The 25475-nt window shown below is 42.8% G+C and overlaps 1 protein-coding gene across 2 annotated transcripts in view; it reads left to right on the top strand.

Annotated features, from left to right (window-relative positions):
- The window catches only part of BEAN1 (brain expressed associated with NEDD4 1), a 124107-nt gene that overhangs the window by 11179 nt on the left and 87453 nt on the right, over positions 1–25475 (top strand). For both annotated transcript variants that reach the window (XM_006130539.5, XM_006130540.5), the window contains one exon: positions 11418–11552. In XM_006130539.5, coding sequence (XP_006130601.2) covers positions 11418–11552 — 135 coding nt within the window. The remainder of the gene's footprint in view (positions 1–11417; positions 11553–25475) is intronic.

Below are 25475 nucleotides of genomic sequence, written 5' to 3'. Positions count from 1 at the left end.
TTTATACGGATACAAAAAAAATGGAATCATGCAGTGTTAAGTCAGGTCAGGTCATATAATCATAGAAGATTAGGGTTGGAATAGGTCCCAGGAGGGTCATCTACTCTGACCCTTTTCTCAAAGCAAGACCAACCCCAGTTAAATCATCCCATCCAGGGCTTTATCAAGCCTGGCCTTAAAAATCTAAGGATGGAGATTCCACCACCTCTCTAGGCAAGTCATTCCAGTGCTTAACCACCCTCCTAGTGAAATAGTTTTTCCTAATTAAACCTATACCTCCCCCACTGCAACTCAAGACCTATTCTCCTTGCTTTGTCATCTGCCATCACTGAGGGTAGCCTGTCTTACAAATGGAACTTCCCTAAAGCACAGGTCTGAGGTTTTTCTGCCCACACAGACAGATAGGTGTAAAGAAATCTGGTTTGGATTTCCATATAGATCAAGCTTTGATCTTCTGTTTCAGCCAAAGATTACATAATGCAACTGAGGAGTGAGGTGTAAAAAAGTGACATTAAGCTACATGGTCAATGCTAGGATAGTTTTGTGCTGGGACGGTCACTCCAGTGAGAGGTTGCGCTAAATGTCAGTAGCTACCAACAGCAGAAAGGGGCTTGGTATCTGTGCAGGTAAACCTCAACCACTATCCATTTTCTTCATCCACAAGAGTTCTTACAATATCTCTGCATCTCTAGAGGAGTCCCTCTGTTCTAGTGAGGCTCTAGCAGGCTACAATGCCACAACACAGGTGAAATTCAAGGCTATGATTTTAAATGAGATAGTTTAAAGGAACACGATGGATATCCTGGGGATTATGTAGAAAACCAACTGTAGTTTCTGCTGGTGAGTAATCAGCACATTTTCAGACTTGGCTGATTGATCTTGCTGGTAAGTTAAAGGTTAAATGGGAAACTTCCCAGGACTGGAACAACTTTCAGTTTTCACTAAGTGTTTGAATGCATCAGATTGACAACTGGGATATAGTTGATAGATGCCAGATATATGAAGTTGACTCAAAAGCTGAAAGACCGTGTTCTACAGTGATTACCATAAAATCTTTTTTTGAAATGACTAATTGGATAATATCTGATGTCATAATGAATTTTTCATGTCAACCAACTTCTGAGTTTCAAACAGAGGTATGAAAGTCCAGAGTCACACCCCCCCCCCCCCACACACACACACACACACACCAACTAGGGTTGCCAGGTGTCCAGTTTTAAACCAGACAGTCAGTTACTTGAGGGCTCTGTCTGGGAAACAAATTAAGAAAATACCGGACATAAAATGTCAGATATTTTCTAATTAGGTAAGTTTATTATTATTAGGAGCATCAGTAGGTAGTTGCAAACTGCCTGGCTGGTAGATGTACTCATGCTGCATGAGTGTGTCTACCAGCCAAGCAGTATGCAACTACGCCGGGGGGTGGGGGGGGGGGGGGAAGAGCTGGGGCCAGGGCAGGAGGAAATCCCTGGGGACGGACTTGCTCTTGCTTCGCCGGGACCGTACGCAGGATGGGCAGCGCCCCAGGATCTGGGTGCGCCCGGGTCAGTCCCGCTCCCTGCTGGCCAATTCTCTCCCCCTGCTCAACCAGCCCTGCTTCCAGCCGGCCAGTTCCCCCCGCCCCTCTTCTCCTCCCAGCCAGCCCTGCTCCCCTCCCGGCTGGTGTCCAGAATTTTTTTTGAAGTCACTTGGTAGCCCTACCAATAACCAAATCAGATGGTAACTCATCCAGTATCAGTCAGGGATGAATTTGCACAAGGAACCCAAGGCTAAAAGATTTTATAGGCCAAATATAGATAGGTTGTGTAAATTAAAGGGACGGAGTTATGTCCAGTACAGAGCTCTCAGACTAGGAGGGTGGGGAAGGGACCAGTAGATACATTATAGCATAACTCCTATCAACAACTCCCATAGTATCAGGGGCCAAGCTTTCTACAGTGTCTGCATCGGAGAATTGTAGCCCAAGTATTCAAAGGAATGTCAATTTTGCTATTTTTTCTATGGAAAGTTTCAAAATGGAGTATTTAGTTGCCATTATATATTAATTTTTAGTTAATATATAATTTCAATCTGGACATATTTCAATACAGTAGTTTCCAAATTGACATTTTCCAAAGAGGTCTGTACCATGAAATACTTCAGCTTTTCTGCTGATTGTTCATCCCCAATCTCCTGGTGTTGGAATTTACATCCCAGGGGAGATGGTCTACCGATTTCTGTTATACTTCTAGAGCTACAAGGTCGCAGGTTCACTATGGCTATGTCTAGACTGCACAGTTTTTTTGAAAAAGCTTCACCTGTATCTAGACCGCCGTCGTGTTTTCGAAATTAAATTGAAAGAACGCGGGTTTTTTTGCGACAGCGGTAAGCCTCATTTTACAAGGAAAAACAGCTTCCCCCCCCAAAAGAGCTCTTCCAAAAAAAAGGCATTCTTGAACGCATACAGGGCTTTTTCCAAAAGAGAGTGTTCAGATTTCCTGGGTGCTCTTTCTAAAAAGCAGATTGCTTTTTCGAAAGTGTTGCTGCTGTCTAGATGATCTGTCGAGAAATGGTACGTCTAGACTACAAGCCTATGTAAGGTCCTAGGCTAGGAGCTGGTCTGAGACTTGCCAAGCTTGTTCTCCAGCACCCTGCCACCTATGCTAAAAAGCAGTTCTCTGATCATACAACATGAAAATTTGCTTAATTTATGCCGGTTTCTATCTTGGTACATCAACTTGGAAAGCCGTCTGTTGCTCACAAAACACGAGGTCATGTACCAAGTCAGTCACATTGATCTTCTGTTTGGATCAGATTCACTAGCTATCCAATAAACACAACCAAAACACACTCCTTGTCAAAACAAATACAGTGCTTGAACCCCAATATATCAAAATCAGTGTTAAATCATCTATGTTGTTTAATGACTAAGACATCCTGTGATTTCCTTAGTGTATAGGAGGCTGAATCCTCAACTAGTGTAAAGTGGGAGTACTGATGCTACACTGATTTACACTAGCAGAGGTCCTGGTCCAGTATTTTAAATGGATAGGAATCTAATTAGTTCATTGTTGAGATCTTTTACTAATCCAATACTCCAAGCACTGCATGAATTTGCATTGTTTGAGTCTGCCACCACTGTAATAAAATTGTGAGAGAGAATCTGAGTAAAACCTGTCATAAGACTAGTGAAGTCATTGTCAAGAAGGATTGCATCTCTCCAGAGTACTACGTACTGACAATTGCACATTTTTATTACGCCTGCTTACAGCCTTTGTTTCAGAAAGAAAAATACCTTTGGGAATTAGAATCCATTTGCTTAGCATATTAAAATGTGGTGTTTCCATGCTCAGAGTGTTTTAAGTATACATGCTGTGCTCATCCTGTATCTACACAAATGTTGACTCTCTCAGACTCAGCAATACATTAATCAAGATCACTAATACTTGGTAAGTAGGTAGTATGGAAACCATGCCATGCTGATTCCTTTTCAGAGGGAAGCCAGTAAATGGGATGGGAGGAGGAGAAATAAAATCCATTATTTGCATTTGCACTGAGCACAAAGATATTCAGTGCATCTATTCTCATGGTATTTACCACCCCTTTTATGATGCCATTTAATATATTCCCTATTTAAATAGACTTAAGGACAGATACGATCTAGTCTGACCCCCCATTTAACACAGGTCACAGCATTTCATTCATTGCAGATTTGAGATTACATTTTAAAACACTAAGAAATGACTAGGTTATGTAAGATGATGCCCACCTGAAATCTCTGCTCCAGTGCTGGCTCCAGGTAGCTAAGAGAAAGATTAATATAAATGTACAAAAAAAGAGGCTAGGAAACAGGAGGGGACTACCATACCTAGGAACATAAATGGTTCTGTTTGCCAGATGTCATGAAAGAGAAATCAGATCAGTCCAACAATTCTAGTGGCGTGATTTCATCTTACCCTGCGTTTAAAGTTCTGTATTTTAAAATTAAGAGCCTTGTGACTTCAGGAGACACATGATATTAAGTGCATGGGGAAAAAAATTAAGGATGTAAAAGGTTAACCATTTAACTGGTTACCCGGTAAGCATTAGGCTTACTAAAATGCTTATCTAGTAACTCATTTCACAGCCAACTGCGGCAGGCTGGAGCAGCTCTGGCTAAGTCCAGCCTACTATGGGAGTGGTAGGCAGGGCCATAAGTGTGTCGACTGGCAGGACCCTGCCTGTTGCACTTATTCAGCGTAGAGCTCCATGTAGGAGTGGTCTGTGACATACCAGCCCCAGCCCGGTCCCAGAGTGGCATTGTGGTGTCCCAACCCCAGCCACACATTGCAGGCAGGTTGATCTCTGGCCCTGGCTGACCCCAAACCTTACTGGTCAGAGTTGGCCCAGGTGTTTAACGAAAATTTTAAGTTGTTTAACCAATGAACTTTTTAAACTCCCCCCCCATCCCTAATTACAATGAAAACTCAACATCTCTAAGAACCAACAAGATTGAGCCATTGTATGCTCATAATTTATATGCTTATAAATAATTTTGAAACAATTACCCTTCGATGCCCAACTGTCACCGGATTGCTGGCATAACTCTTCAGCTGAGTTCTCCCAGCATAAATGAGAACAGAATTTAACCCTTTGCCCATATTTTATCCTCAAACAGTGCCTTCACCTTGTCCCCAAAAGGTGAAATTACACGTAAAAGGATAAAAAGGATAAAATCCTCTTGTGTAAATTACATTGTCATGGGATAAGAGGGAAGGTCCTTTCATGGATTGAGAACTGGTTAAAAGACAGGAAACGAAGGTTAGGAATAAATGGTAAATTTTCAGAATGGAGAGGGGTAACTAGTGGTGTCCCCCAAGGGTCAGTCCTGGGACCAATCCTGTTGAACTTATTCATAAATGATCTGGAGAAAGGGGTAAGCAGTGAGGTGGTAAAGTTTGCAGATGATACTAAACTGTTTAAGATAGTCAAGACAGAAGCAAACTGAAGAACTTCAAAAAGATCTCACCAAACTGAGTGATTGGTTAACAAAATGGCAAATGAAGTTTAATGTGGATAAGCGTAAAGTAATGCACATTGGAAAACAATAACCCCAACTATACATGCAATATGATGGGGGCTAATTTGGCCACAACAAATCAGGAGAGAGATCTTGGAGTTATTGTGGGTAGTTCTCTGAAAACTTCCACACACTGTGCAGCGGCGGTCAACAAGGCAAATAGGATGTTAGGAATTATTAAGAAAGGGATAGAAAATAAGACACAGAATATCTTACTGCCCCTGTATAAAACTACGGTACGCCCACATCTTGAATACTGTGTACAGACGTGGTCGTCTTACCTTAAAAAAATATATATATATATATATATATTTTGGCCTTGGAAAGGGCTCAGAAAAGGGCAACTAAAATGATTAGGGGTTTGGAACGGGTCCCGTACGAAAAGAGGTTAAAGCGACTGGGACTTTTCAGCTTAGAAAAGAGGAGACTGAGGGGGGACTATGATAGAGGTATATAAAATCATGAGTGGTGTGGAGAGAGTGAATAAAGAAGACGCATATTTATTAGTTCCCATAATAGAAGAACTAGAGGACCCCAAATGAAATTAATGGGTAGCAGGTTTAAAACTAATAAAAGAATGTTTTTCTTCACACAGCATATAGTCAACCTGTGGAACTCCTTTCCAGAGGCAGCTGTGAAGGACTATAACAGAGTTTAAAGAGAAGCTGGATACATTCATGGAGGTTAGGTCCATAAAAGGCTATTAGCCAGGGGATAGAAATGGTGTCCTTGGCCTCTGTCTGTCAGAGGCTGGAGAGAGATGGCAGGAGACAAATCACTTGATCATTGTCTTTGGTCCACCCCCTCTGTGGCACCTGGCTCTGGCTACTGTTGGCAGACAGGCTACTGGGCTAGATGAACCTTTGGTCTGACCCAGTACGGCCATTCTTATGATATATTGCAACAGAAGAGGCCCTTTGAGTATGTAGGCTGCCTCTACTGTTTGGATACTATGTAGATGGATTGTACACAGGGGGTCTCAGCAGTGAGTTTCTCCTCCCCCCTATGAGCAAGGCTTACTGCTGCTGCCAGCCACCATGGACAGGGGCTGCTGCTGTTCACGGCCAGCCCGGGCCACCGCGGACAGGGGCTGCTGCCAGAGCAGCCTCTGTTTGCAACAGCCAGGGATGGCCACAGACAGGGGCTGCTGGACCCGGTGGAAGCCAGGACTGAACAAACCTGCCTCAGTCCCAGCTTGTGCCAGTCAGACCACTACAGCTCTGCATTTTAAATGTAGTATGAGCTGCCCAGCTCTTACTACATTTAAAATGCAAAGCCGGAGTGGTCCTGTCTCTGTTCTGGCTCACTCTGGTCCAGGACCTACCCCCACTGCGTCTCTTCAGTTTAAATGTAGGAGGACAACTTGTATTGACTACACAGTTAATCGACTACCCATACCTATCTCTTAATATTCTTATACACTAGGAAATTTCAAAACAACTCCTCTCAAAATAACCATTTCAAATTAGCGTGTCCACACTACAGGGAAGCCTCGAAACTAGTCTGAGGCAGGCTCCCTTAATGTGGACGGACTATCTTAACTTAGTCCCCAGTGCTTCCTGGGCTCTAACTACTTGAATGACTCTGGGAAGTAGTAGTTTTGAAATGGCAGCAGAGGAATGTCCACACTATGCCTATTTCAAAATAAGCGCTATTCCTCGTGGAAAACAAGAGTTATTTCGAAATAACCAGCCCGTTATTCTGAGACACTAGTCTTGGTAGTGTGGACACTAAGCTTGTTATTTCAAAATAACTCCCTATTGCAGACCAGGGCTAAGGTGTCATCAGCCTCCACTGCTTCTCAGGGTAAGGAAACTTCTTTTTGCTCATGTTTGCTATGCCTTATAGCTCTCAACCATAAGTGCTCTCTTCCCAGTTATACTACAGGGCAGTTTTTATAGCATCTTTCATACAAACTGTATTCCAAACAACTAATACCTGAGAGAGAATGACATTTACAACTTTTCTTCCTTACCAATACAGTGGATTTTTTTTCAGATGGCATTTGCAATGAAACAGAGCATTCTTGTAGTGTGGCAAGGCAAGATCACAGTTCCTAATTATGGAACAGCTGAGGCCAATGCCTTTGCATCAACGGCTGTAAAACTGTATGGAGTTATGGAAAGGAACTTAGTGCTGAATAACTGGAAGGGGACCAGTGAGAGGGGCAAGTGTAGCATGCTTAAAAATTAGGACATCTAAAAATTAAAGCCTGAAATAAATGAGGAGCCAATGGACTTACACAGTGAGAATAAGTAAGTGTGTGGGGTATGCTATTTTAACATTAAAAAACAAAAAACAAAAAAAGTAAATCATTATCATTTCCCCTGTTCAGAATCAGTGCTATTTATAAATACACTTGTGGGTTCTGACACTTTCTACTGGAGCATCTGTGTGGAGAATTGAAAATCATGAACAATTACTCAACTGCATTGTTTTCCTACTATGAAAGCCGATAAGTTTTTCTGAACTTACATCTGTATGAAGTTGGTGGCCCTGATCCCTCTTCTACCCTAGCTAAAATGACTTCTGGAAGTTACAGTAGACTGCCAGCACTTAAGTAGAGTGAAAGCTATTATCCAGCACTCTGTTGACCAGCATTGCCCCGTTTCTCACAATACCGCAGGGTCTTCAGGCATGCATGCCTGAATCCCGCTTCTCCAGCCTGCCATTGCAGGGCTTCTGACACCTAGCACTGCTGGCTGACATCAGAAGGTGCCTCCTTCCCCTTCAACCTGCCTTGAGCTGCCGGGAGCCAGATTTACCAGCAGGAAGTGGGGGCAGAGCAATGAGGTTTGTTATCCAGTACGTACAATTAACCTATGAGTGCCAGATAAAGCTTTCACTGTATTTCATCTCCTGCAAAAAAGTTCTTTTAAAAAAAAGTCTTTAGATTGCAGTGATTTCTCTTCTATTTGGGAAATGCCCTTGTTTCCACAGTTCATGTTTCGAGCACCTGCCATGAGTACTGTAGCTATTCAGGTTCCAAGATGTGCTAGAAGTACAAAAAGTTATCTGATTATTGCCTTGTAGATTGCTGCCAGGTTACCCGTGTATGGTCTAATGCATACAGTAAAAGGGTGCTTTCAATGCCGGTGCTATTTATAAATGCATTTGTGGATTCTGACACTTTCCACTGGAGCAGCTGTGTGGAGAATTGGAAATCATGAACAATTACTCAACTGCATGGTTTTCCTGCTATGAAAGCTGATACAAAGGATCTGAATTAAGAATATTGGAGAGCAAACAAAAGCCTTATTTTGTCGAGTGCCTTTGTTTGGCTGGATGCCAGTAAGCACACTGGTTCCCTGTTCTTCTGCTTCTAGGATCTGATATTTTTCAAATCGAAGCCTGACTTATTTGGCATGTTGTTAAAGCTAGTGTTATAAAGTGACTTGAATTAAGCGTTTGGGTACAGGATAGGCATTAGAAGTAAATGCTGTGGGGTTTTTTGTTTTTTTTTAATTCCTACTGCTCTTCATTACTAAACATCAGAATCCTAATATTTAATACTTTTAGCAGTGAGATATCATGGATAGCAGTTAAGTGGTAAATTAGGTACCTCTTTTCCCAGTGTTTTTGCCAAAGTGTGAGTATTACTTACACTCTTCAGAAATTCTCCTGCTAGTCAATGAAAATAAGTCCCGCTTCAGTAGTACAGCTGATCAAATTATACACAATCCTGACAAATATCACTCTTTTCTCTGTTCCTGAATTGCGTGGAAACTTGTCCTGATTTCTGTGAATCTATTTGTGCTCCACCAGTTTTGAACCAAGAATCTGGATAGATTATAAACTCAAAACATTCTCTTCAGCACCATTAGCAGGGTGTGACTAGTTATCTACATCACTTAGTATTGGTTCTGAATGTGTAACATTTCAGGAACAGGAAAATAACTTGAACCTGGGTACAAACATTGATTGTGCACACAAAAAGGAATAGGAAGAGCACCTGCCCCCCAAACAGTGGTGTGAGCTAGTGTCTATTCGAAAGCTTGTTTGTGAGAATCCAGTTAAAAAAAAACCCACTCTGAGGGGATAAACATGCATTTGTTGCTTCTGCAGTAGTCATTCAGCTGTAGTTATACAGCTCAATATTCAGACTAGGGATGTATGACCATCTTCAGGAACAATAGATGCTAACCCAAACTTTTACCCCATTTCTTCATCTCAAGTCCACACAAATGGTTCAGAATTGTTAGGGGTCTGTTATTAACCCAACTCCTGCTTCTTCATAGTGACAGGAAACAAAGACCTTGTCCATATCTACAACCAAAGGGCAACCTAGCTGCTTCACACAAGACTGTGAAAAGTGTTGCATACTGTGGAACAAATACATCAACCTAACTCCCACTATAGATGCAGCTAGGTCAAAAGAAGCATTCTTCCCTTGTCCTAGCTAGCACCTCTCAAAGGGTAGACCAACTACATCAACCAAAAAAAAAATCCTTTCATTGCTGTAGAAAGAGTCTACACTATAGCTGCTGTGCCATTTGTAGTGCGGAATCTTAGGGTACGTCTAGACTACATGCCTCTGGCGACAGAGGCATGTAGATTAGGCTACCAGACATAGGAAAATGAAACAGAGATTTAAATAATCGCCGCTTCATTTAAATTTACATGGCTGCCGCGCTGAGCCGACAAACAGCTGATCAGCTGTTTGTCGGCTCAGCGCGATAGTCTGGATGCGCGGGTGTCGACATCAAAGGTATTTGTCGACCACCCAGGTAAACCTCATCCCAGGAGGCATACCTGGGTGGTCAACAAATACCTTTGATGTCGACACCCGCGCGTCCAGACTATCGCGCTGAGCCGACAAACAGCTGATCAGCTGTTTGTCGGCTCAGCGCGGCAGCCATGTAAATTTAAATGAAGCGGCGATTATTTAAATCTCTGTTTCATTTTCCTATGTCTGGTAGCCTAATCTGCATGCCTCTGGCGACAGAGGCATGTAGTCTAGACGTACCCATAGAATACTAGACCTGGAAGGGACCTTGAGAGGTCATCAAGTCCAGTCCCCTGCCCTCACAGCAGGACCAAGCACCGTCTAGACGTCTATCTAACCTGCTCTTAAATATCTCCAGAGAGGGAGATTCTACAACCTCCCTTCCCCCCGGCAATTTATTCCAGTATTTAACCACCTTGACAGTTAGGAAGTTTTTCCTACTGTCCAACCTAAATCTCCCTTGCTGCAGTTTAAGCCCATTGCTTCTTGTCCTATCTTTAGATAGGAGAACAATTTTTCTCCCTCCTCGACACCTTTTTAGATACTCAAGAACTGCTATCGTCCTCTCTCAATCTTCTCTTTTCCAAACTAAGCAAGACCAGTTCTTTCAGTCTTCCCTCATAACTCATGTTCTCTAGATCTTTAATCATTTTTGTTGCTCTTCTCCAATTTGTCCACATCTTTCTTGAGATGTGGTGCCCAGAACTGGACACAATATTCCAATTGAGGCCTAATCAGCACAGAGTAGAGCGGAAGAATGACTTCTTGTGTCTTGCTCACACTCCTGTTAATGCATACCAGAATCATGTTTGGGTAGACATGCCCAAAGTTATTCTTGGCCCCCCCACTGAGATGGTGTGATGAGGAGTTCGCCAAGATCAAAAGTTGTGTCATGGGATAACTATTTAACCTTTCCCCTACATATGCAGAGGTGGGATGGTTAGCTACTATCTTCCTCCTCAGGGATCAGAGATGGTCCTGGGGCGGAGTGAATGGATTCTTCTTCATTCTCCCCCATTACACATATGGTAGCGGAAAAACATCTCAGCCTTGCATTTGATCATTGTAAGTCAGATCCTGCTCTGTCCTAACAAGCTCTGAAGCCAAATGACGCTCTTAGCATTTATCCAAATGCACATTTTTCTGATGTTTAGGGTGTTCAGCCCACACAGTGAGATTCAGTCCCCATCCTCACTCTCTTCAACTGGAAATGAGTTATGATAAGTTCCCTTCCACAGCTCTCTCAGTGGAAGTTAAGATAGTTTTAAGTGTATCCTCTTTTCTGTCATCCTTTTTTATACGGACTGGAACAGATACTGCAGGTAATTTTTTGAACACCCATCCCATTTTCAGAATTGGCTTAATGCCTATACTCTTGAAAATTTTACCATCTAATGTATTTTGCACATTTTCCCTGTGTGCAGTGCTACATAGATCTACAGCACTGTATAAATGATTAACTATATACCAAGCTTTTGTCTGAGTCGGAGGCTGTCTTATGCTATCTGACAAAGAACAGACAAATCTGTTTTCACTCAGAGAGCTTTTAAAGACAGCTAAGAGGAAGACAGAGTTTCAGAAGATCTGTGGCATTGTGCAGCAAGCATTTCCTACTTCAGTAACAAAGTCATCCATTGTTTCTCTTCCTTTCAGATGAACAAAGCATTCTGCCCTGTAAAAAAGAAGAACTACAGTGTGGCAACGGACTCTGCCTCCTGAACTGGCTGCGCTGTCACTACAAGAAGGACTGTGGCAGAGACTACATGTCAATCAAACTAACATGCTCAAGTGAGTTACCCTTCAGTTTTCTCTCTCATGGGAGGATAATGTCTTTGAGTGTAAAATCCACCTTCCTATTGCATCATTCTCCACTGACTACATAGGGCACTTCCCATTAGATTTGTTCTGAGTTTGAGGATGTATGAATATGGGTGTTTGGTAGGCTTATATATGTCTGACTCGCTTGTTTATATTGCAGGTAGATTTCAAGCAGGAGTAGCAGCAAAGAGTAGTAGCGGAATGAATAATTTAGCTCATAACGTTTAGCTAATGTATTGTGATAGGTTCTGCAACAAAATGCCAACAAAATGCCATGTTTTAAAAAGGGGAGTGTAATCCAAAAAGCCGAGAATACTTAAGCTAGGCATCAGTGTCGGAATCTATTAAACATAGGCAGCTGTGGAAAAAAAAAACAACTTCCACCAATATCGAGGCATGATTGCAGGCTAGATACTTTGCATTAACATTTCTAACTGCAGAGACACAAACCAACCAGCAGTGCGTTAAAACAGTGTTGTAAGGAATAGAAAGAATTACTGTAAAAAGCAAAGACAACAAATGTATTCAAATAATTGATTTCTATAGACAGTGTGCCTAAGAAAGTTGTTCTGTCAGTGTATTTGCAGCATGGCTTAGTTTTGTTTATAAACTGATAATGTAAATTTTTATGACAAAGTTGCCATTTCAGTGATAACTATTTATTAGTATATGGGTGATGAACAGCTTCAGCCTAGCCTATTCCCTTTGGGTTCTGTTCTCTCATTGCTAAATTAGGATTTCAAAACTGTAGGGCTGTGTCTAGACTGGCAAGTTTTTCCGCAAAAGCACATGCTTTTGCGGAAAAACTTGCCAGCTGTCTACACTGGCCGCTTGATTTTGCGCAAAAACACTGTCTACTCTCTGAAATCAGTGCTTCTTGCGCAAATACTATGCTGCTCCCGTTTGGGCAAAAGCCCTTTTCCGGAAATGCTTTTGCGCAAAAGGGCCAGTGTAGACAGCTGAAAACTGTTTTGCGCAAAAAAGCCCCAATGGCGAAAATGGCGATCAGGGCTTTCCTGCACAAAACCGCATCTAGATTGGCAAGGACGCTTTTCCACAAAAAGTGCTTTTGCGGAAAAGCGTCCGTGCCAATCTAGATGCTCTTTTCCACAAATGCTTTTAACGGAAAAACTTTTCCGTTAAAAGCATTTGCGGAAAATCATGCCAGTCTAGACGCAGCCTAGGAGTTTGAACTTCAGTTTAATGTTTGTATTTGGTTGCCATAAACTTGCCAGAAGAGTTGTCAGAACCCTATTCCACAAATGAGACTGAGTGCACTATTGTCCTTAATTACAAGCCAGAAGGGTCTCTTGAACTTGTTTTTCCTCAGTTAACAAAACTTCATGCACAAAGGCGTATAGCCACAAATTTGAGAACGACTAGGAGCCAGACTTATACTGGGTACCATGAACTGCAGTGCCCTAAGGATGTTAAGGACTAGTTGACTATCCGATAAGCATTTGCTTATCCGATAGTCTAGTCAATTAGTCACTTCCCTCCCCTTGCTGTCTCTATCAGGCAGCAAAGGGGCTGTGGGGAGGAGATGGATACGTCAAAGCGGCAGTGCTGCACGAAGCCCGGGGTACAGGCTCTGTGCAGCGCTGCCACTTTGAAACGCCATGGCACAAGGAGCAGCATGACACAGCTGATCCTGGGATCCGTGCACCATTTTTGTGGAACCTAGAGTCATCTGGGCAGTCCCCAGGTGATCCCAGGCTCTGTGCAGCACTCCCACTTTGAAATGTCACACAGAGCCTGGGATCAGCTGAGGAGTCCCCAGCTGATCCCGGCTCCACACAGCATTTGAAAGCGGCAGCGCTGCAGGGAGCCTGGGAATCAATGGGGCACTCTGAGTCCCCTGCTGACCACAGGCTCCATGCAGGCACTTCTGCTTTAAATGCACAGGAGCCCCTGCTGGGGACTCGTCTACATTTCAAAGCTGGCACGTTGCGTGCAGCCCACGGCCAGCTGACTCTGGAATTACCCGCATGGAGCCCGGAATCAGTGGGACTTCCCACTGGCCCAGGTTGCACACGGAGTTCCAACTTTGAAATGCAGAAGAACCCCCGTTGAGGCTCTTGTACATTTCAAAGGAGGAATGCGGAAGTGCCTATCGAGTAGTCAATGGAAATTCTATCGACTCCTCGACTAGTACACTAATCGATATTTAACATTCTTACAATGCACACAAAGTAGAGTTGAAAGCATTCATACAGCATACACTATAGTAAAATAGTCCCTAATCCAATGGCTGTTAGACTTAGTGAGTTTTTGGTGAGGTCCACAGAGTAGAAAAAAAGTGTGTGTTTATAATTGAGAATTTCATAAAGGCCAGAACTACCATATTGTGTAGAAGGATGAAACCTGTAAAGCTAGTGGAGCTGAGATGCTCTAGTAAAATGATGCAGCAGTGATCAAGTGTAATTTGGAAAGACTCACTGCCCAAATATCCCTACCATCTATCCCACAAATCAGTGCAAACGCTGGAGGAGACTCCTTGACAAATCTTGGACCTGTAAGAAAAGCTTTACAGTAGATACCGTTTAAAAGAGTGTGGGACAGGGGGAGAAGAACAGAGAGAGGAAGATCTATACAATACTCACATCTTAAAGAGGTAAAGGTTTCACATGGCCTTTTTGTTTTGTTTTTTTCAAATATATATGTACACACATACACCCTTTATCCTGGAATAGGAATAGAAATTTTAAAAAAGCTCAGATGCTTGACAAGGGGCAATTTGAATCCTTTTAATTAAAACTTTTCTGCAAAATGAAGTACATCTTGAAATAACATGCAATTTTTGAAATACTTCATAAAAAGCAGAATTAATCTGACTATGTAAGCCTCGATATCCAATACCAAGCAATGTGGGGTGCTTCTCCAATATATAGGATTTTTTAAATTTGTTTGCAAAGCCATCAGTTCGATACTAAAATACACCCTATAAAACATGCTGATCAACGAAAGAATTACATTTTAGCACTTTTTCTGTAACAAGCTCACAAGGGAACAAACACCCCATAAAACAGACATGTATAAATAGGTCACAGAAGTGTGTGATAAAGGCTTATACAAAGCAAAATTTGCCTAGAGGAAGAAGTTGCTGTATTTCCATAGGAAAAGACTGATATTGAAAAGACTTGGATTTGTTTTTTCTGGAAAAGAGAAGCTTGAGAGGGGACATGGTAACAGCTTTCAAGTACCTAAAATGGTGTTACAAGGAGGAGAGAGAAAAGTATTCTCCTTAATCTCCTCCTAAAACAAGCAATGGGCTTAAATTGCAGCAAAGGAAATTTAGTCTGGAAATTAGAAGAAACTTCCTAACTGTCAGGGTGGTTAAACTCTGGAATAAATTGCCTAAGAAGACTGGAATCTCCATCCTTGGAGATATTTAAGAGCAGGTTAGCCAAACATCTGTCAAGGATGATTCTAGATGGTGCTTGGTCCTGTCTTGAGGGCAGGGGATTGGACTCAACTTCTCCATGTCCCTTCCAGTTGTAGTATTCTGTATGCTGTTCGCCTTGAATGGAGGGTGTCACACAGTAAAAAAGATGTCCATACTAAGAGTTGTGGGCCATACACAGGCCACCAGAGCATTTCATAAGACCCCAACGCCTGTGAATTCATTAGCGCTGTGTTCTCTTTATTATTCCTGTCACCACCCGTTTTCTGCAATTCTGAGACATTTTATGCCCTGGATCCTTTGTTTGTTTTTAACTAGATAGGTTGTTACTATGTACAGTGCTAACACACATGAAGCAAGCTAAATTATAAATCAATACAGGTGCCTAAATCTTATTTTAATAAGTAGAAACACGAGGTTGTGCTTAGGTTTATGTGGCCCTTCTGTGTCCTAAGGTTGGGCACCACTACAATAGGGTACTACAGGTTGAACTTCCCTGGTCCAGCACCCTCAGGACCTGAGTGGTCCCCAAGGAGGGATTTTGCCAGACAAGGGCATGTCATTTATGGTCGCCCTGACACCGGCCCTTCAGCCCAGCTCTGCTCCTGGCCAGGCCTCCCGATTGGCTGCCGTGGCAGGGGCTGGTGGTAGGTGGGGAGCCATTCTCCTGCCACTAGGGCTTTCAGCTCTGCCACAGGAAACCACTGCCCCACCGCCACTGCTCCCACCCAGCCCTGCTGCAGGAGTATCAGACCCGCCAGCCTGTGGGACTGCGGCCAGGACTCCCACTCCTGCTGCAGACCACTGCTCAGCTACCGGGGTTCCCAACTCTGCCAGCCCTAGCAGGGCAGCGGGCTCCTGACCCCACCAGCCCTGCTACAGCAGCACACAGTCCTACCACTGAGGCTCCTGGCCCCACTGCAGCCAGCTGGCATTCCAGCCACCCTGCCACCGGCTCCCCTGGGGCTCCTGCCTCTGGCCTTCCACCAGGTGTCTCTGGTCCAGCAACATCCGTTGTCCTTCTGGACCATGGATGTTGCCAGACCTGGGAATCCCAGATGAGAGGTTCAACCTGTAGCATCTGTTGTTTCCCCAATAGTCTCAAAAGCGAAGCCAAAGAGTTTCAAGCAAGGCAGTTGCCACATCCGGCATCTGCCAGTGTGTGATGGTGTTGCTAATAACAAGAACTGTTGGAAAACCAGCACTCCAGCTAGAGAGGAAGCCTGTAATGAACTTCAGCTAGCATGCTACCTATGCCCACCTAACACCACCCCAAACAGTATTGCCAGAGAATCTCAGTGACTTAGGAAGGGAGAAGTGGCTGTTGTTCAACCACTGACAGATTTTCAGACGTGACCACCACCCATAACAGGGCCCCTCCCTCCCAGCATTCCTGCCGTGACCACGGTACTGCGTTCAAAGTTTAAAGCACAGCTGTGCTTTAAACTTTGAAGTGGAGACAAAGCCTATAGAAATGGCTCACAATAAAAAGGTGCTGCTCAGTTTCCTTCTCCACCTCATTTACAAAATTTTCTCCTCACTGCCCTGCTTTTCAACAACACCTCTTCTTCTCAGGTTTCTCCGGGGTATTTTCGGCAGTGGTGCTAAAAAAAAAAAAAAAAAAAAAAGGCAACCTAATTCTGATTAAACTAAAGTCTGACCCAAGGAAGTCTTTTTGGGGAAAAAACTAGATGAATATTCAGTCCAGACTTCTTTGCCTAACCTAGTTTCACATGCACACCCTTTCCATACACAGCAGTGCCGGTTTACATTAGCCGTTCCATCCCTTCCATGGGTGCATCTGCTCACGTTCTGCATAAACCCTTATATCATTCAGTGGCATTTTAGTCAGTAATTTATAGAGAGCTCCAGTTCTCTAATCTATAATTCAACACATATCGCTCAAATACCAGGCACAGCTTGAGGCTGCATCACATATGCTGGGTTGCCCCAACATCAAATATAATCATACATTGCTCTGTGACAGCATAGTCTGTCTTATTTTTGTCCCCACTTTTAGTTTTTGGGGCTAAGGAGACATGCTTTGCGCAGCAAAGAAGGATCTGATGTTTTCCCTTTCCTGGCTTCAATACAGTGGCAACAAGGTTTTAATTCAGGGAGTCACAAATCAAATACAGCACTCAAAAAAACCTAATGAGAGTCTCAAAAGTAGTGAAAAATACCATCACTAATAATAGAAAGCAACTCCATGCACATCAGCATGCTCAAAACAGGAAGAAAATTGGATTGTGCGCTTAAGGGCGCTTGAAATGACACTGGCTTGAGTGTTGCATTCCTCATTTTACTAAGGTAACGTCTACATTTACCAGGGATTGATGTTGCTGTGATCCATGCAGCACTAGACTCAAATTGACCCCAGGGCACTCTCTGGTCCACTCCAGCACCCCATAAGAACAAGAAGATTAAGGTAAATCGATAGGAGAGCATTTCCCATCAATATTGCATGGAGCAGACATCAGTTATCCTAAACTATGCTGACTCCAGCTACCTTATTCACAAAGCTGGAGTAGTGTAACTTACATCATTTTAGCATGGTAGGGTAGACAAGGTCTTACAGACACATTCAGTCACAGCCTCAATGAGGACTCCACATTCACAGGCATATGGGCAGTCAGTCATGAGGTACACACCTGATTTACAAGGGAGTGTCTAGAATTGGTGTGTGCAGCATTAGAGGCCAGGTAAAAGTTTGTCCAAAAGGGAGGAAATGACCTTTTTTCTGCTATGACTGATACAGGTTAAACCTCTGAAATCTAGGACTCAGTGGTCCAGCAACAAACGTGGTCCAGCTGGACCAGAAAGCTTCAGCTGACCAGGTTCAGGGGTTGGACTAGTGGTGGAGCCGGCACAGTGGGAAGCACAGCCTTGAATGGGGCCAGTGGTGGGGAGTCCAGCCCTATCCAGGAATGCAATTCCTCCTGGGCCAAAGGCAGCAGGGCCAGTGCCTGGGAGCTCTGCCCTACCTGGGCCGGAGGTAGTGGGGCTGGCAGGGGCCAGCACAGTTGGAAATGGAGAAGCCATTCTGGTGACTGGCCGAGCAGCCCAGACTAGCACCCCAGTGGTGAGGAGCACTGCTCTGGCACTGGCCAGGAGCACAACGCCAGTAGGTTTAGGGGCAGCAGCCCAGCAACTGGGAGCAGGACCAACATCCAGGAGAGGAGCCTTAACCTCTCCTGCTCCCGCAAAACTTCATAGTTCGGGTCCCGAGGGTGCCAGACTAGGGAGATCCCACCTGTAAAATGCTTTAATTATGATTTCCTTTTAGCTAGGGTCAGATCTTGCAGGATGTTAAGCAAAGCAACTCCCACAGAAATCAGTAGCCAATTCAAGCACTCAGACTCTGAAACCAGACCCCTAGGTTCCAGCAATCAGGCATTTAAGACAAAATTACCAATGCTCTTTATTAAATCTCAGAATTACTATGGTTTTTAACCTATCGTAGCTTCGCATTAAGAAGGGTGTAGAACAATCTAAATCTTTTAGGGGGAAAAAATTTCAATCCTTGCAGAAGCTTCACATCAATGACAAGTAGACAACAGGAAAAGTGAGTTCCCCAAATAATTTACCATTTTAAACCAGCTGTTAGGAGTTTAAATTAGCCTTAAAATAGTTAAATGCATGCCTCGCTTACTTTGTATGTCCCTGGACTGGGAGTAAATCATGCTGTTTAAAGATGTGGAGTAAAAATGCAATTAAATCTGTCACACAAGACCTTTCCTGGGTATGCTGGCATTTTAGATTATTATAAATATCAATATTTTAATTTGAATTTAAAGAGGGCAAACAGTCGAGTTTTTTTTAAATGAATGGTTAGTACAAGTTGCAATCTTTTGGTATAAAAAGCAGCAGTCTTTAAATAAAAACAACTGGTTATTTCATCTTTATTTCAAACAGGTCAAATAAACATCAGCATTATGTCAGTTAAAGTTTATTTTTAATGAAAGTTTCTGAAAAGAAGTTAGAGAACTAGAGACAGATTCGGATTACAATGATGAAGATCTAGAGTAATAATATTGAGGTCAATGGAGTTACACTTGTTTGAATTCAAAGTAACAGATCGTAATCTGATTCTGGCTATGCAGTTGTAAAATCCGTAATACACTTTTTTGGTTCTGTAATATGCAAAAATGTTAGATGAAGCAAAGTTAGTACTAGAAAAGTCTTACTGCCATTTTCTCCTGGAAGGGAGCAGAGATATGGCTACATGCTAGACAAATAAGGAGAGATTTCATGGTGAGGGTTTTGACCTTCTGCTAGGAGTCTCTCCCTGAAAGGACAAAGACTGCATTAATATCTTCCCATCTGAGCCAAAGTTGCTCTGCAAGGGGTCCTCAGACAGTATAACTGAAAGGGGAGGGGGAAAAAGACTATTAAAAGCTTGACTGATAGTTACATCAAGAAGTGTCTGGGTTCAAATCAAAATAAATCAGAAGTCCATAGAGGATAGATCTCTTCCTTTCAGACTGTGCAATACCAGTAGTCATCAGTTCCATCACAAGTCTGTGCATTTAGGAACACAGTTATTGGTCATATAGTTATTCTTTCTATAGTTTTGATGAACAGACTGGATAGAAGGAAAGAACAACTGTCTTTTTTCTAGTCCCCAAACAAGAGACGGCTGTGGTTCATTTTTTTTGCCATGCAGTATGGCATTCCTTAAGAGAGAAATCTAAGCAGATGCTTTTGAAAGGGAATTTCCTTTGGGATATAATTCTCATCATAGCCACTATGAGTGTGACTGCTGTAAGAAGAGATTGAATTTCAGCCTTTACCAGCTTCAGTGAGTCTATGGGATATCACAAGTGAAGAGTTTCTGCATAAAATAGGTCAAATATATTGAACTTTGTCAGTTTTTACCTGCTTCCCCTCCCCCGTAGTTACAAACAGAAAAATGGCAACATAATAGGAATGCAAGTCTATTCCCATCTTTGCTTAACATAAATTCCTTTACAATTTAGTTTTTATAATACTTGCTTTTGTGCTTCTAGAATGACATTTCCCCCTCAGCAGAAGACCAGCAAAAGGTTAGCACAGCACTTAACCTCTAGTAGGACTTACTTTAGGTGGGCCTTCAGTGGTACATAGTCTTATGAAGTATGGTGATATTTGCCCTTGTACCTGAGCTAAGTATTCAAACCAAAATCCTTTGGTACAGAAGGTCCAAACACTGTATTGTGGGGAGGTGGGATTTTCTTAACTAGCACAAGGGCTTGCCTGCACTTCTGGGTCTCACAGAGTGGCTACGTCTAGATTGCATCCCTTTTTCCTAAAAGGGATGCAAATTAGACGTATCGCAATTGCTAATGAAGCGGGGATTTAAATCTCCCCTGCTCCATTAGCATAAAAATGGCTGCCGCTTTTTTTCGGCTCGGAGCTTTGCCGGAAAAAAGCGCCAGTCTAGACGCGGATCTTTTGGAAAATAAAGCCTTTTCCGAACGATCCCTTATCCCTCTTAAAATAAGGAATCTTTCGGAAAAGGCTTTATTTTCCGAAAGATCCGCGTCTAGACTGACGCTTTTTTCCGGCAAAGCTCCGAGCTGAAAAAAAGCGGCAGCCATGTTTATGCTAATGAAGCGGGGGAGATTTAAATCCCCGCTTCATTAGCAATTGCGATACATCTAATTTGCATCCCTTTTACAGAAAAGGGATGCAATCTAGACGTAGCCAGTATGTTTAGTAGTTATAGCACGGATGGAAAGTAAAAAAAAGGAGCCTCTCTAAAGAACTATACGAGAAAAATTGTTCCAGAGATTTGAATAGTAGACTAGGACTTACTAGATCTGGGTTCGAGTCCCTGCTCTTGAACAGTTTTCCTGTCTGACCTTGGTCACATCATTTAGACTCTGACACGCATTATTCCTCTTTGACAGATGGAGACACTAGCACTTCCCTACCTCACAAGGGTGGTGTGAAAACAGACTTATTGAGAACTGTGAAATACTCTTGTCAGAAGCTTGCTTAGTGGGAAGGCTGGACAAGTGAAAATAACGAGAGGGGTTTTGGGGAAAGTACAGCCAGTGGATCTATGATCATATACATACACCAAATCATTCTTCCAACCCTCCCAAAGAGCATAGAAGGGGACAGATAGCAGAAGGTTGCTCTGGCCATAATGGAATGTTCAGTTCTCTGCTCGCTAAGACGCTCATGTTAAAGGAAGACCTGTTTATGTTGGCATCCCTATTTCCAAAGGAAGGAAGAATTAAATGTATTCAGCAAACGTCAGCTGAACCCTCTGAGTGTTACTCACAAGAAAACTATTTTATGTGTAATTAATAGGGCATGTCTGTAGTAGGATCAATTAATTGCTTTACCAAGCAGCTGGTGACACTGTCAGAGACCATGCAGAGGTGTCCTATACTTTACTATTGTGGAATTTCTCTCTCTACAGCTACACTGCTGGGGTTTTTTTTCCCCAGAAGACGACATGCAAATGCGAGCGCTATTTGCGTATCTTCTGATTCTTTTTGAGGAAGAGGTTTTGCTGCTATTTGGTCCCGTGTAGACGGGGCCAAACATTGGAAAAAAAACCTCTTTTGTAAGACCCTTTATTCCTCATAAATCGAGGTTTACAGAGTCTTGTGAAAAATGGGTATCTATATGGGGAGGGGGGAGGGGAAAAAGCAGTGTAACCGTAGCCTCAGAGCCCAAAACACTTTTCATAACTACTCACTCCATTGTGTTTTGTTCCACTGTTTCCATTTTGGTTTTGTCCCACTTCTCCACCAGTTTCCCTCAGACACGGCTGTGAGAATGCCAATTAATAAAGCTGGTACCGGAACAATAGCATGGAGTCTACATGACAGAGGTTGTGTAAAACCAGTGCCTATAGTGTCATGCGCTCACTCCTCATTCACTGATATCTCAAATGTTGGAGGCAGTGATTTTTGTTTTTTAAACATATGCCCCAACTGGGCTGGACATGGCTACAACTGAAAAAAAAAAGTGACAATGGAAGGCAGCAGAGTGCACTTTCTACTTTGTGTCTGCATTCAGGACAAGGAATGCAGTACTTAAAATTACCTCTTTCAGGAAACTATCAGGCATTTGACCAGTTGTTTTCATATAATATAGACATACATACATATGTAGAGGGGCTGAGCACCAGCAAGGGACATGGCTTAGCACCTTTAGAGGGAAAAAAAAATAAATCGGCCAAAGCTAGAGTAGAGATGCTAAACTGTCACAGATACCGTATGTTATGGGAGAACGTATCTCTGGGGTTCTCAAGCTTCACTGTTCCATGACCCTCTTTGACCCTGGGTGGGGGAGAAGTGGTCAGAGTCTGAGCCTGAGCCCTACTGCCCCACGTGGAGGTGAATCTCAGGCTTTCCCCTCAGCCCTGTATCCCAGCAAGTCTAATGCAGACCCTGCCAACCCCACTAAAATGGGATCCAACCCACAGTTTGAGAGCCACCAAAATACCACTAGCAACCTAAAGAGGAGGAGAAATGTTTCTCTGCCTCTAAAGAAAATCATCTCCCCCCCCCCCCCCACACACACACCCCCCAGGACATTGCTAAGTCACCCCAACGAAATAGGTCTTAGGACAAAGGCTCCTTAAAGTACTGAGCAGTACTCTCATTTTGAAAATGGACCAGATCATTCCAAATAGCAGGTACTTTTTACAAAGTGTTCACAGACAGCATACATACATACAAAAGCACCTCTCTTCCAGTTATACAAGTTTAATGGTTTGTTAAGTTCAGTAGTCTCCATGCAACTTCCAGGAACAATGCATGAACATTTCCAACAATTAAACTGAATACAAGTTTTTTGCCCAGTGCACTCTCAAGCCATAACCAATGAAGGCAGCGAAAGCATTTTTCTTTAAATGAGTAAACAAAGGAATAGCTTCCCCAGCCCATTAGCTCTGCTGTTTAGCAATCTCACCCTAGGGACACTAGGATTTATCCCAGGTTAACGGGAAATTGTTGTGTACTCTTTGTTAAAGCATAGGCAGCATATCAGTCACTGAAGCAGACCAATGAAAGAGGGAGTGGGAACACAAACCGCCTCCTGCCCAGTGTGTCATTAGTGTCAGACCGAATTGACTGTGAATCCAGACTGTGGTTAAAAAGGGGAGGAAGGAGAAGAGAAAACTGTTTTGCTATTTTTATAAGATCAGAGAAATTGGTGTCCATCAGAGATGGTATCTCTGCCAATAGTTACTACAATGTATTGGTACAGAGGGATCCATTTAGAATAGGAATAAGCTATGGTTCTATAAATACGCAAATAGTGAGAGCCTCAACAATAAGAGAACCAGGAAACATTTAAGACAAATACAAGTATAAGTTCCTAATTGCCATGAGAGAAATTAGGCATAGGAATAGGCTCTTTAAGAAGATTGATGTGGTGGCACCATGCATCTAAAAAACAAGATATATTAGCAGCAATTATGCACTGAACTCTCGCTCTGGATAGCCCAAGTGGTCTTTGAGACCCTTATAATTTGGGGTCAAATCCTCATGTGTACTCAGCTTCTTTCTGCATCACAGGGAAGTGTGGCTGCAGTGCCCAATACCTCAAAAGATTTAGCTTGGTATGCTGTTCCTGTCCTCTACCCATAAGATGACATATATATGCAAAGCACCCAAATTCTTGACTGTATTTTCCTGTTTTTTATCCAGGCCATGCTGTCTGGCTTTTGAATATCACTGTGTATTTATAGTAATGAGCATGTGTTCCATTGACTGAGGACCTGGAACCAACCCCAAGCACCTGAGATAGTAGCCAACCTTATTCCCTAGCAACTCATGTTTAAATAAAAAGTTCTTTCAGCTACAATTTTGAGCAAGAATATAATTCTCAATCCAGCTTGGTAACGTAAAAGAATCTTAAGAAAATCTGATCTGACAAGGCAGAGAATCCAAAGGAGGAGGCAGATGCAAAAACACACACCATACACATACACATACACACACACACAGACACACAGACACCACAAAGGTTAAAAAAAAGTTCAATATAAAAAAGAACAGGAGGCACAAGGATGAACCCAGTTGTGCTGAGAAAATAGCTACAAGCAGAGCTGTGGCATGGGGGAGGGGAAGGGGGCATGGAGAGAAGTATGGGTGTACTTGTCACACATGAAATGCATTAGATCCTTCCAGCCTTAGCTACAAGTTCATTTGTGTCACTGCTGGACAGCCAAATACAAAGCTTTTTGAATTGGGGGTGGGGAGAAGCCATATTGATCATTCTGCAATAACAGCAGCTTACAGCTGTAGGGTCTTCTTGTAAAGGAGCAGACAGTAAATGTATTTAAAAAAAAAAGTTCTCCAAATTCAGAAGCATCATGTCCACTATTGGGCTGGGATTTTAAACAAAATTCCTCCTCCACTGACATTAAGAGGATGCTAAAGTATTACAAGAAAAGAAAAAGTGGGGAAATAGTAACTCCCATATGACTCAAGGCATGGTTATCACCTCCCACACAAGAGGGGCAGACCAGGCACTAGCATCCTAGTTTTGTTGCCATGACAAAACTAGGATTACTAGTTGCCACCCTTACATTTTACTAAGACACAACTTTGCAAGAAGCTATGTTAACTACAGAAAATGGGGAGGCCCTGACCTACTACTCCAAAGCAATATAAAGGCATTATCTGAAGGGAGCACTTTAACTATTAAGCCACCCTTACCTCCCTTTGACTCTTAACTCATGTTTTACTGCCTTGTGTTTGTCAATACTCAAAGGGCCTCAACAGCTGGGTCACTGCATAACAAACAATAGGTTTTCCAGTCTATAACAGAAAGAAGAGGATTAATTATTTCTTCTCTCCCTGCCCAATTTTGGGGGAAAAGAACCAGAGCAAAAATAAACCATGAACATACCTCAGGTTGTCCTGGGTCACCAGCAGAGTCAACACTACTCACAACTTACACCCCCTACTCACTCAATTAAGCTTCTGCTATACCTTGTATAAAGTTTTCCTTTGCCTTGATAAGTTCTTAACTTGGTGCAGCTGGGACTCATCCATCTCCCAGTCATTAGTCATCATTGGCAACCAGCATCTAAGTTCTCAGGTGCACATATTTGAGCACCCAAATCAGTTCTTAAGGCACAGAAATGTTCTGTCCCATGTAGCTAGCACACTCTGTCATGAAAAGGAACAAATGTCCTTTACCAAGAAACTAAAGGTCATCCTGTTCCCTCAACCTTTTGTGCAAAACACCCCAGGACTTCACTGAAAAGGGTAGAATATAAGGCTGCATCTAGACTGGCATGATTTTGCAGAAATACTTTTAACTGAAAAGTTTTTCCGTTAAAAGTATTTCCGCAAAAGAGCATCTAGATTGGCACGGATGCTTTTGCGCAAAAAGTGCTTTTGCGCAAAAGCATCCGTGCCAATCTAGATGCGCTTTTGTGCAAGAAAGCGCCAATGGCCATTTTAGCCATCGGACTTTCTTGCGCAAAAAATTAAGGTGCCTGTCTACACTGGCCCTCTTGCGCAAGTATTCTT

This window comes from Pelodiscus sinensis, chromosome 12 (genome assembly GCF_052426305.1).
Source record: "Pelodiscus sinensis isolate ZL-2025 chromosome 12, ASM5242630v1, whole genome shotgun sequence".
Classification (NCBI taxonomy): domain Eukaryota; kingdom Metazoa; phylum Chordata; order Testudines; family Trionychidae; genus Pelodiscus; species Pelodiscus sinensis.
Note: the sequence above shows the minus strand (reverse complement) of the source record. Positions and strands in the feature narration are given on the sequence as shown.